The sequence below is a fragment of the Chlorocebus sabaeus genome, chromosome 19, assembly GCF_047675955.1.
Source record: "Chlorocebus sabaeus isolate Y175 chromosome 19, mChlSab1.0.hap1, whole genome shotgun sequence".
Taxonomy (NCBI): Eukaryota; Metazoa; Chordata; class Mammalia; order Primates; family Cercopithecidae; genus Chlorocebus; species Chlorocebus sabaeus.
The window spans coordinates 24,384,250-24,396,292 of record NC_132922.1 but is presented as its reverse complement, the minus strand read 5'-3'; the positions used below and the strand labels follow the sequence as shown (position 1 = coordinate 24,396,292).

The following is a 12,043-nucleotide window of genomic DNA, read 5'->3' as shown; positions in this document are numbered from 1 at the left end:
AATTTTTTTCTAGGAGAACATAGTAGAGGAGTAAGACAACATTTATCCTAGCTTCAGATAGGATCCTCTTCCATCTAGGCAGATGGGATCCAAGAGACAGGAGGGATCCTGGAGAGAGGTGACAGAAGAGGGTGACACAGGCTTGGTGTACTGGATCAGCTGCAGCTGGTACTCCCTGGAGCAGCAGGTAGCAGCCTGGCACCCCTGCAAACAGACGGTCCTTACCCAGCCACACTGAACTCAGGGAAGGAAAAGAGGGATGTGCCCACGTTACACACACACACACACACACACACACACACACAATCTTAACCCTTACCTTTGCCACAAAAAATGCTGCCACTTAATTACTCAGAACTCAATAGTGTTTTTTGGCTATTTTATTTTTAGTCCTTGGAAGCTTGTTTCAAGAAAAAGACACCATATCATAAACAACAGATATCAGTTCACTGACATGAAATTATTAACCATACAACTTTCAAATGGAATCTCAAGTACTTCCAGTAAACATTCAGTTAAGATTTTGAGAAGTATTTTCATCCTGCAATCTGTCTCATACTGTCAAAAAAAAGTCTGACTATAATGTAATAGAACTGAGGTTTTAAGTACCACACAAGTCCAGGAACACACAAATGAATGTCATTCCCTTTCACGCAGCCACCACTGAAAAGCACAGTTGCTTTTACCCCCAGACATCTTGTAAACTCCTATTTAGGGACACTCGCTCAAGAGGAACCAGCCGCACAGCCCACTTGTAGTCACAGGCAGCACAGGTTGGTCCTGCTGTCACTGAATTCTCAGGACTCAGCCCCAGGGCTTTTATAAAGGGATCTCAAAAGCCCAAACTCCCTTCCATATTATTAAGGCTTGCCCCCATTGTGGGTCCAAAGAAGACACCCCTAGATTTGAGTAGAGTTCCAACAGAATTCAACCAGGCGGTCTCCGTGTGCTGTTGCTTCCCTGCAGGAATGATCTGGACCTCCCAGCAGGACCGCACTGGAGAAACCTACCTGCGACGTGGGTGTGGAGTCTGCCTGCTCACAGATCCGGCTCCTCACTGTGCAGTCACACCGCCTACCACCCACCTGGTGTCGGGGTTGAACACACACACACACTGGGCTAGTGGACGATCAGGTTCTAGAAAAAATGCCAACCCGGAATCTTGTGGCACCAGTTCAAGCTGGGATGGAACAGTAGCAGGAGATATGAAATACCTCAGGCTCAGTGTGGCAGAGAGGGAGCCAAGCCCATCCTGGCCCCAACGCCACCGATGAAATACAGTTCCTTATCAAGTGCTCTAGGTCTCCTGACTTAAGAACTAACCCCTGCCCGCAAACACATCCCAATCTGCAAAAGGAGTAACAAAAACTCAAATATCATTACGTTCCTAAAAGAGGGAATGTTTTCAAGAAAAATAAAATAGAGGAGCCTTTTCAATTATAAAAGGCAGAACTTCCTTTGCTGGTTTTCTCCTTCCCAGTCACCTCCTGGGCGCAATTCAGAGCAAGTTCACCCCGTGCTTCAGCAACTTCTGCTTGGCTTTGCCAGAGAGGTTGAAGGCGCCATCCTGAGGGTTTGGGAAGCCAGAGCTCCGTGCTGCAGGTGCCAGCTGCTGGAAATACGTCTCCTGGATGGGGTTGCAACAGGCGTACACGGCCGTGGAGGCGTTTCTGTTGGAAGAAGAAAGAAGACAACGGTTCGATGCTGCTGGTGCTAATAGACCAGAGACCTCAGTAAGGTTCTTGTCATAGAGGACCCAGGACACCCAATGTGGCATGTGCAGCTGTCATGGAATGGGATTCTATTTATTCAGCGGAGTTTCAGGCTTCAGTGCCAATACCATCTTTCCTTCCTTTCAGCTCACTAGATGCTGGAAGAGTCCGTGGTGGGCCCATCCACGGTGGCAGCAGCCACAGAGACGGGAGTCATAAGTGCTGCATAAAGGAACTGTGGAGTGCCGGCTTGTTGATATACTGAGCTATGCAATGTGCTCTGCATACAGTCTCTGCTTTGCCCCTCACATAAGCTCTGCAGCGGTGGTTTAGTCCCATTTCACAGACAAGGACCCCGAGGCTCAAAGTGAGTGGCTGGGGCTGCCCTGCCTCTATGACAAGGCAATGGCAGTGTCTGAGAAAGGAGTCTAGTCTGCTCTCCACACTGGGGGCAGCTGGACAGACTGAGGGGGAGTGAAGGACAGGAGTGGGATGTGACACGAAGTGACAGGAAGCCTGTGGACACAGAGGGAGGGATGAGGGCACCACACAGAGGCAGAGCCACCTGGGAGGAGCCAACTCCAGGCCAAGGTAAACCCCCTGGTTTCTGGATCCTGCCTCTCCAACTATCCTATGGGCCTCAGTTTCCCCCAAATCTAGTGAAAAAGGGTGGAGTCAGGGACTGCTAAGGCTCCCCTCAGTCAATTCTCTCCTTCCCTGTAAGGAGGGAGAAAAATCCCACCCTATTCCAAGCTTCAGTGTCTCCAGTGGGTGCACCCACTGGCCCAACAGGAAAATCTCTTCTCATAGCCCTGTGGGAGGGCTCTGAGCCCAGGTGGTAATGAGTATGGATCTGGAGTCACACACTCAGGTGCTGATCCCAGCCCTGTTACTTCCTAGGGTGTGTCCTGGGCTGCTAGTCAACATTTCTGAGTCCCAGCTTTTTCATCTGTACAGTGGATTTGCAACAGTATGTGCCCTCAGTGAAGCTGTGTGTGTGTGTTTTTTTTTAAGAATGAGATTAAGTGAGTGCTTAACACATGGTGAGTGGTTAAGAAATGGTAGCTGTTGTTTCTATTACTATTATTAAAATAATCTCTCAACAAATGCCTTGAGCTACGTATCTCAACACTAAACCCCTCTCAGCTCCAAGAAAGGTGACATACTGCAGGGCCACAGGGTAGTTGGTGGAGCAGATGCTGACATTTTACTTGTTTCCACCTCCCACAAAACAGACACACACCCCCCAACACAGCCAGTTCCCAAACCAGTGACTGTAGATGCAAGTCGCCTCTGGGTTGCCAGCCTGGGGCAGCTGTGAATTAAAGCCACAGAAGACACATTTCTGACAGAAAGATCTATTGAAATATTGGCTGGAAACAGTGTGAGGCAGCAGAACACGTGGCAGTCAAGTGTGGCGGGTGACAGGGCATCGGAACCATCCTAATCACCCACCCGGCTCCCTGTCAGTCCACCACCCATGCCCCTCGCACTGGACCACACTGCACTGCCGTGACACTGAACCCTGGGTGGAAAGGTCATACATGTGCTTGAACAGTTGGAAAAAATGCTTCAAATCCTAGCCCTGCCACTTAAAGAGAATACAATCCTGAGCAAGCTGCTTATCCTATTTGTGCTTCAATTTTCTCATCTGTAAAATGAGAATTTAAAAAATGCCCTTGAAGCTGGGCGCAGTGGCTCACACCTGTAATCCCAGCACTTTGGAAGGGCGAGGTGGGCGGATCACAAGGTCAAAAGATCAAGACTATCCTGGCCAACATGGTGAAACCCTATCTCTACTAAAAATACAAAAATTAGCTGGGCATGGTGGCAGGCGCCTGTAGTCCCAGCTACTCAGGAGGCTGAGGCAGGAGAATCGTCTGAAACCGGGAGGCAGAGGTTGCAATGAGCCGAGATTGAGCCACTGCACTCCAGCCTGGCGACAGAGTGAGACTGTCTCAAAATAAATAAATAAAAAATAATGCCCTTGACCATATGGTTCCAAGGGCTACGTGGACTAACACACACGCCAGCACTGCCCTTGACCTGCTACCTTGCTTTATTTTCTGTTACCAGTTGTCAACCAAATTCTCAGGTCCCAGCCTCCCAGGGCTTTTATAACGTGATCTCTAAAGCCCAAACTCCCTTTCCAGTTTCATAAGAGAAGCATGTAGAAAGAAAAAAACAAATTCGGTTGGTTAAATACTGTAAATTACAATAATCATCAATAGATCTATATTTCTCCTGGCATGGAGATGTTCAAGCTATGCCATAATGTGAAAAAGACAACTGTAAAATTGTACATTAGTAGGATCCTATTTTCTAGAAGACTTAAAATAATTAAAAATATAATTAATCGATACATACAAAAAATAAAAACCGAAAACCAATAAAACCTGGAGCAATACATGCCAAACTGTAAAATGTGGTTATTTCTTGGTGTGTGATAGGGTGAGGTGAGAGGAAAATGTTTTACGTGATAGATTTCCAAGCATTCTGCATGACTGTATCATCAGCATGTATTACCTTTTTTTTTTTTTTTTTTGAGATGCAGTCTCACTCTGTCGCCCAGGCTGGAGTGCAATGGTATTATCTTGGCTCACTGTAACCTCTGCCCCCTGGGTTCAAGTGATTCTCCTGCCTCAGCTTCCTGAGTAGCTGGGATTACAGGCACCCACCACCCTGCCCAGCTAATTTTTTGTATTTTTAGTAGAGACAGGGTTTCACCAGGTTGACCAGGTTGGTCTTGAACCCTGACCTCAAGTGATCCGCCTGCCTCCCAAAGTGCTGAGATTACAGGTGTGAGCCACTGTGCCCAGCCATATGACTTTTTAATTAGACGACAATATTTCAACATTGTTTCTGGCAAGGAGACGGAGCCGCCGTCCCTAGTAATGGATGTAGCTCCATGATGGCGAGGACCTCAGGTTCCTTCACTGCTGGACCCCAAGCATCTAAAGTAGGAAGGGAAGCAGAAAGTCCATGGCACGTGACCGCACAACAGTGGATAATGGGGGCAACAGGAACAAAGGAAGGCCTTAAGGAGAGTAACTAGAAAGTTCTTCATCTACTTAGGAATAAGGCGCTACCTGGGCCCCACAGGTGGTTCCCGTGAGCAGGACCGTAGAGAGTAGTGGGGGATCGACTCAGGGAGGCTCACCTGACGGTCATTTCATAAAGCGCGGGCAGCTGGGCAAACTCGCTATGCATCAGGCTGACGGCCTGGAGGAAACGGCGATCCTGGGGGGTGGCCACCTGCGGCAGGTTTGCTTCCAGAAGAGGACACAGAGTTGTAAAGGGCAGACAGTTACCCTCCGCCCTCCCATCCCCTGAAGCCTGGTACTGAACACGGGGACTGAGCACAGCTCAAAGCTATGAGTGTGGCTGCCCGGGGCAGAGACAAAGGCCTGGGGCGCTGTGGGCTTCTGCTGCTGCCGCCATGCGATGCAGCACCCGGTTTCTGCGTGTGGATCTCAACATTCTGAGACAAACCTATCACAGTTACGTGAACATGAACTTCTCTCAAAACACTGGGAAACACCAGAAACAGACACATGAGCAGACAAGCGTCTGCCCAGTGAACGCCACACTCAGTGGGAGTGGGCTCCTGGTGAGAGAGAGCCCTGAATGCAGGTCCGACAACTCTGTGCACAGCCATGTCCTCACGATGCTGGGGCTCGAGTTCTCACCTCCACCCGTCTCTAGAATCTGGCATCCCCATCGCCCCGGGCCCCTTGCCCGGTTCTTACCCATCAGCAAGCTCTGAATGCGGTCATAATGTGTGAAGTTGTAGGTGCTGCTCGTGGAGGCTGTCTCACCCCTGGGCAGCGTCTCTTTTAGGTGGACTTCCAGCCCATTCAGCGACGCCAGGCTGCTGTGGTACTGCAAACGGGGAGAGGGTCATGGGCTTGTAGGCCTGACCTCAGCAAGCCTTCTGAGGGCTAGTTAACCACAGACTTAGTTAAAAAATAATCCTCCAGCCAGGTATGGTGGCTCACACCTGTAATCCCAATGCTTTGCGAGACCGAAGCGGGAGGATCACTTGAGCCAGGAGTTCAAGGCTGCAGTGAGCCGAGACCGTACCACCGCACTCCAGCCTGGGTGACAGAGTGGACCATCCAGTGTTTCTCACTGGCCCCAGGTAGAGAAGTCCCTCACCGGATGTAATAAGGTAACTTCTCTCTGCAACATCTAGCACTGATAGCCCAGTCCTGGCTTTCTTGGAAGGACTAAGTGTCAGTCAAACAGCTTTCTGCACTTGATGGTTCAGAGGAGGTACACAGTTGAGGACGACTGTCAAGGAGGTGGGTTCAAGTACCTGTATTTTTACAAACCTCCAAGGAGATGAAGTTTAAGTACAATTGAAAACACTGGACTATATTGTTTTGTGTAACTTTTTCTGTAAAGTAAAAACGAGATCAAATCATAAATAATGACTGATAGTTTTTTAACCTAACAACAAAGCACGAACTGCTTTTCTCATCTTTAAATATTCTATCATATAATTCTTCAATGGCTGTGTGGCGTTCTTCAAGCTCCACTGAGGGCTTGACTCAGTACGCCAGGCCCATCGTAATGGGCTTGGTCTGAAACGGGGTTTCCTGGGCCTGCTTCAGCCACAAGAAAGAAGGCGACTGTCCCCCAGCATTTGCAGTTCCCAGGTAAAAAACATCCCAAGTTCAGCCTCTTTTTAGTCAAATGACCAGGAGCAATTACCAAATTTTCTGTGCCTCATTTTTCTATTCATCTGCAAAATGGGAACAGTACAGGACTGCCAAGTGACTTAAATGAAATGACACATCCAAAAGTCCTTCATAAACTCTAAAGTGCTATCCTGAGGCAAGGCCTTTTTACAGAGTCCAGGAAATGAAAATAATCATACAAAAGAAACAGTATCTCTTTAGAGATCACAGATAATTTGTGGACTACTTCTCAACAGCTATGTAAGAAAAAAAGTGCACATAAAAAGTATAGAGATGCAAACAGAATGCTTCTGAAGAAAATGTCATGAAGCTTACATGTTATTTTGGGGTGTTAAATCAGTTTTCCTGTACGAATGTCTCAGAAATGATATTTCAAGTCCATAGGTGTGACATATAAAGTTATTTTCTACTATGCGCTCAGTTTTATATCCTCAATGCTTAGTAGAGTGCCTGACTCCTAGTAGGTGCTCAGTAAATGAATCCACTAAATGAATGACTAAATGAACACATCTAATGCCAAGCACTGCCAACTTATGAGCTATTTGGTTCAAATCAAGGGTGCAGAGTTATGTAAAAAGATATGTACTCAGGAAAGACAAGCATAATATCTCACGTTCAGATCACTGAGAGAGCCTGACCAACACTGAGTTTAACACAGAGCCTCTTATTTGAACAGATGTGTGTGTGTGCATGCACCGACACGCGCATGGGCACACACAAGCATTCACCATGAAGTCAAACCACAGCCTCACCGAAAGTTTTTGGACCTCGAGAACCTGCTAACAGTCATCCCTTTCATGCTGAGCTGGTGTCCAGAGGAAGAAACAATAGGAACAGAGAGTGAGCCGTGCCGAAAACTGTTTCCCCACAGGCACTGAGCTCTGCTTCCAGAATCTTCTGCCTAACTTGCACTCAAGATAGGATCACTTAACAAGAAACACACAGTTAATCACAAGATGCTATGTCAGATGACATGTGGATAATTTTTTACTGATAGCCAAGTGCCTTCACATATACCGGGGTCGGCAAACTCCCGCCTATAAACTAAATCCAGTCTGTTGCCTGTTTTTGTACAGCCTGAGACTTAATGGTTTTTATATTTTTTACATGGTTGGGGAAAAAAGTCAAAAGAATAATATTGTAACATGTACAAATTATATGAGGTTCCAATGCCATGTCCATAAATAATTACCAGAATACAGCCATACCATTTATATACTGTATATGGCTGTTTTTGTACTACAACAGCAGAGCTGAAAAGCTGTGCAAAGCTGAAAATATTTGCTTTCTGGTCCTTTACATAAAACATTTGCCAGCCCCTGATATATACTGCTATATAATGTGATCCTCACAACGGCCCTAGGCGAAGCAGAGTTGAGGCTAATTCCTGGGTCCTCTAACTTCCACTGCACACGAAAGCAAGTGGCACAAATGTCAGCGTGTGACACAGCGTGCAGGAGTAATATGTGGCATACACATTCCCTTACAGGTACCGGTTTCCTACTTGGGGGAAGGTGTTTTCTCATAAAATGTTTTATGGCAACACTCTCACACTAACTTCAAGCCTCATCTACTGTACATAGAAGCTCAATGTCCTATTGTAGTAATAAATAATTAATCTGATCACTGTGTTTGAAGGTCAATGAGATTATCTTGGGTTTTGAGTAATGGACTATCACCGGCTCTATGCTGCCCCCTGGTGTGAGCCTATTCCGCTCCCTCTGAGGGAATTCCAGCCCCAACACCAAGTCTCCTGGCTGCTCCACCCACAGCTCCTTCCACCATCCCAAGCCCTGCTGCCCCTCACCCCACCCCTACTCCCTGTGGAAGCTGATCCAGCCAAAGACAAGACAGCCAAATGACACGAGGGCAGCTAGGGAGTATGTAACATCATTAAGGAGCCCTTGCAAAAGGGGTGTGCTCAACATAACTGGGGGTATTTGGTTTTTCTAGACAGTAGCAGAGAGGCTACAGCGAAATCAGGTAAAGTATTTTCAAGGCTAGTCTGGAAAGGCAATCAAACACCTCTCTCAATTATAAACAGAAATCCTCTGGGTCTGATTAACAAACCCACTCTCAAACCAGTGGGCTGATCAAAGTTAGTCCCTCCATACTAGAAAAGATTAGCTTGCAGGGCTGGGCGCAATCATGCCTATAATCCCAGCACTTTGGGAGGCCAAGGCGGGCAAATTACCTGAGGTCAGGAGTTCGAGACCAGCCTGACCAACCTGGAGAAACCCTGTCTCTACTAAAAATACAAAATTAGCTGGGCCTGGTGGCGAATGCCTGTAATCCCAGCTACTCGGGAGGCTGAGGTAGAAGAATCGCTTGAACCCGGGAGGCGGAGGTTGCAGTGAGCTGAGAACATGCCATTGCACTCCAGCCTGGGCAACAAGAGCGAAACTCCATCTCAAAAAAAAAAAAAAAAAAGAAAAGATTAGCTTTTTTCTTCCATAAAACTGCAGTCTATTTCCTGGGGCCTAGCCAGCACCAAACCCTGCTTTCCACGGAAGCCCATGGAGGCTGATGTCATAACAGCATGGATAGACTTTGACAAACCAGGGGATAGGGCCACAGAGCACGAGCCACAGAAGGCAGGACACTGACCCTCTTTCTTCAGCTTCCCAGCTATCACAGCAAGGGCAGGGCAGTGGGGGGACAGAGAGGCTGGGGCAGGGAACCAGAAACCAGCAAGAACTCTGGACCTGCCACTTGCATGAGGTCTTTTCATCTCAATGAGGCTGTTTTCTTACTGGCAAAGGGGAGTTACAATGCCTACCTCCCAGAACTGTTCTAAGGCTTGGCTAAAATAAGAGATGCAAAGTATTTCGCATACAGTTGGTGCAGAATATATCTCCTCAAAGAGCAGCCTGTGCTATTTTTTCCTTTTTGTGGGGAAGGTAAAAAGAAAGGTATTATATCCACTTTATTGCATTCAAACACTGGGCCCTTCAAAATGACATTTCTAAGGCTCAACACTGTGAATAGACCACGAAAACCAAGGCATCGGCAGGGAGATGAGGCGTGTAACACTGCAGCCAGAACTCCCTGCACTGTTATAAGAAGGAGGTGGATAGTCACTCATAGCTATGGTGAATGGGGATACAGGAAGCAAATGAGCTGTAACTCAGTGATCCAGTGTCTGTGGAAGGGGGACAGAGAAGCCTGACAGCTCCAGAGAGCACTCTCTTGCTAGGAGTTCTGTGCAAGGAAGCTGCTGTGCAGTCTTATCTCTTCTTCTGTGTTCCAAGGTGACTAGCTCATTTATGGAGGGTCACAAGCCCTGCATGCTACTAAGATCAGCTTAGAATAATATACGTTTTAAGAATAAAAACAAGGAAAGTCCCAAGACACCATTTGCCCTCCAGCAATTTCAACCTGCTGTTACTGTTGCTACCACTTTCCTTGCCTACTAAAGCAAGGCTGTTACTATAGCAACCGAATCTCCAGCGTGGGCCCCAGGGAAGGTCAGTTTACCACTCTAAGCCTCTAAGCGAGGAAGGGGCTGGAATAGCTTAAGAGCCCTCCAGAGCCAGTTAGGATTTCAGATGTCCCAGCCTTCTAGGAGGGAGTTTCAGATCAGGTACGATGCTGGGGCTATGGAGGGAAACACAGGGTTTCCAGGGAACTTCCAACCCAGGCTGTGACACACTGCAGAGGAGTTTCCAGCCAACATGGAACCTAGAGCTGTCCATGCTAGGAAAAGAGGCCATGAGCAGGGGCGGCACACCAGTGACTGTGCATGTGTGCGTGCAGCCTCTGCCTGCATTATCTCACTGCATCTGGAACAGGAGGGTCTACCACCACCCCTGTATGACTGAGGAGTTAGCTGAGGCTCAGGGGGACAAAGGTCTGTGGGCCAGTTCACACAGCTAGAGGACAAGAGCCAGGATTCCATCTCAGGCCTTCCCTTCCTCCAAGGCCTGCGCTCTGCAAAACTAGAAGCAGCGCAAGAAGAGAACCAACACCTGTTGGATGCCAATGTGCCACCGGTGCTATGCGCTTGACTCACTCTTACCCCCAACAAAAACCCACAGAGGCGGGTGCTACCTCCATCTTCTAAACAAGAACGTTTTGCCCAGGGTCACGCAACTGAGGGCTGAGCCTTTATCCCTTCCCTGGGTGTTGACACAGTGCTGTGAGGGAAGCACAGGAGATCAGCAGAGGCCGCAGAGGGGCAGGGGAAAGTCTGAGGACACTCACCACTTCCTCTATGGCTGCACTGTCTCCCAGCAGCGGCTCCTCGGCCAGCAGGGACAGCACCAGCCCTTTGACGCAGTGAGTGTAGAGGTTCATCCTCACGAGCTCCATGCAGGACTCTGCTGGTGTCAGCCCAGAGTTGATTCCATCTGCAGAGGGGCCAGCACCCTGACAGTTTGCTGAGCCTGAACTGCATTCCAGACCGGGGGCTGCGTGGCTTTCACAGAACCCATCAACATCTTGATCCAGGCCTTGTTCTCCTGTGGAAAGCTTGTTTCCTCTCTGCCTCGGATCTAAGCGAGGCAATGACAAGGGCCTGCGGGTCCTTCTGGGGAGAGGGTCTGCTCTGGGAATGGGGGCTTGGCTGCTACAGCCAGGACGGTCTTCGAGCTGCTCTTGGGCTCCAGGTTGGGTGAGCATCTCAGGATCGGAGGGAGAGTGCAGGCTGCTGATGGCTGTGTCCTCAGGAGGCGTGGGTTCCAGGCTGCTGGAGGCGCTGAGAGATGCCGTGCAGTAAGGAGCCCTGCCATCTGGGACAGGCACATGTAGGAAGGCAAAATGACCTGAGGACGTGCCTACTTCCTGAGCCTCTGGAATGTGGATTTCAGACAAGTCAAGTTCCTCTTGGAGAAAGGCTAGTTCCTTCCCGAGGGAGCAGCTAAGGCCAAGAACCTCGTCCCTGGCAGTGCTGTGCAGTCCTGTGGGCCTGATGCTCTCCAGATCATGGCCAGGCAAGCATCCGTTCTCCTTCCTGCCATCTGGACAAGCTTTGTCAGGCTCTGGGGTGGTCCAGGCCATGGATTCCACATGGCCGGTGGCGTTTTCTTTCAGGGCAGATGTACTCCCATCCTTTGGATGGTGCTGGGCTGAACCATCCTGGAATCCTGCTGGAGATGCTGGAGACCTGGCAAATGAGAGATGTGAGGAAGGGGCACGTCGACAGACTGCAGAGCAAGTGCCCTTCCACAGTGAGGACTAAAGCACAGGCATCAAGGACAAGGTAGTGCCTGAGGCCACAGAGCCTAAGAGGCCACTGGAGTTACATCACAGGAGTAAAAATACAGAAACATCTGGCCCTCCGGGCTTCACGTAGTGACACCAGGCTCACCTACTGAAAATGGCAGAGCCCACTGAGTAAGACTGATCCACGTTTGGAAGGTCTCCTATGCATCAGGCCCTATACTAGGTGCTGTACATATACTATTTTCAAGTGTCACGATGAACTCACGAAAGGGATACTATTGTGTCTACCTTTCAGATGAAAAAAGTGAGGCTCAGGCAGGGAACGGACTTGCCCAAGGTCCCATAGCTGGTAAGTAAGAGATCTGGGATGTGAAAGCCAATATCATCTCACTATGCCACTCTGTTTCTTAACGAACTCAAGATCCAGATGCTCCCTTACAAGACAGGGCGTGGGGGAGATGGAAT

General features: G+C 48.7%; 1 protein-coding gene across 3 annotated transcripts in view; it reads right to left on the bottom strand.

Moving 5' to 3' along the window:
- Positions 1-365: 365 nt before the first annotated feature.
- The window catches only part of HPS4 (HPS4 biogenesis of lysosomal organelles complex 3 subunit 2), a 31,124-nt gene continuing 19,446 nt past the window's right edge, over positions 366-12,043 (bottom strand). For 2 of the 3 annotated variants that reach the window (XM_007975234.3, XM_007975235.3), the window contains exons 11-14: positions 10,619-11,519; positions 5,462-5,594; positions 4,873-4,981; positions 366-1,670 (exon numbers count right to left, since the gene is read on the bottom strand). In XM_007975234.3, the coding sequence (XP_007973425.2) occupies positions 1,499-1,670; positions 4,873-4,981; positions 5,462-5,594; positions 10,619-11,519 (1,315 nt within the window). In that variant the 3' untranslated portion in view covers positions 366-1,498. The remainder of the gene's footprint in view (positions 1,671-4,872; positions 4,982-5,461; positions 5,595-10,618; positions 11,520-12,043) is intronic. The other variant, XM_007975238.3, reaches the window with a different exon arrangement.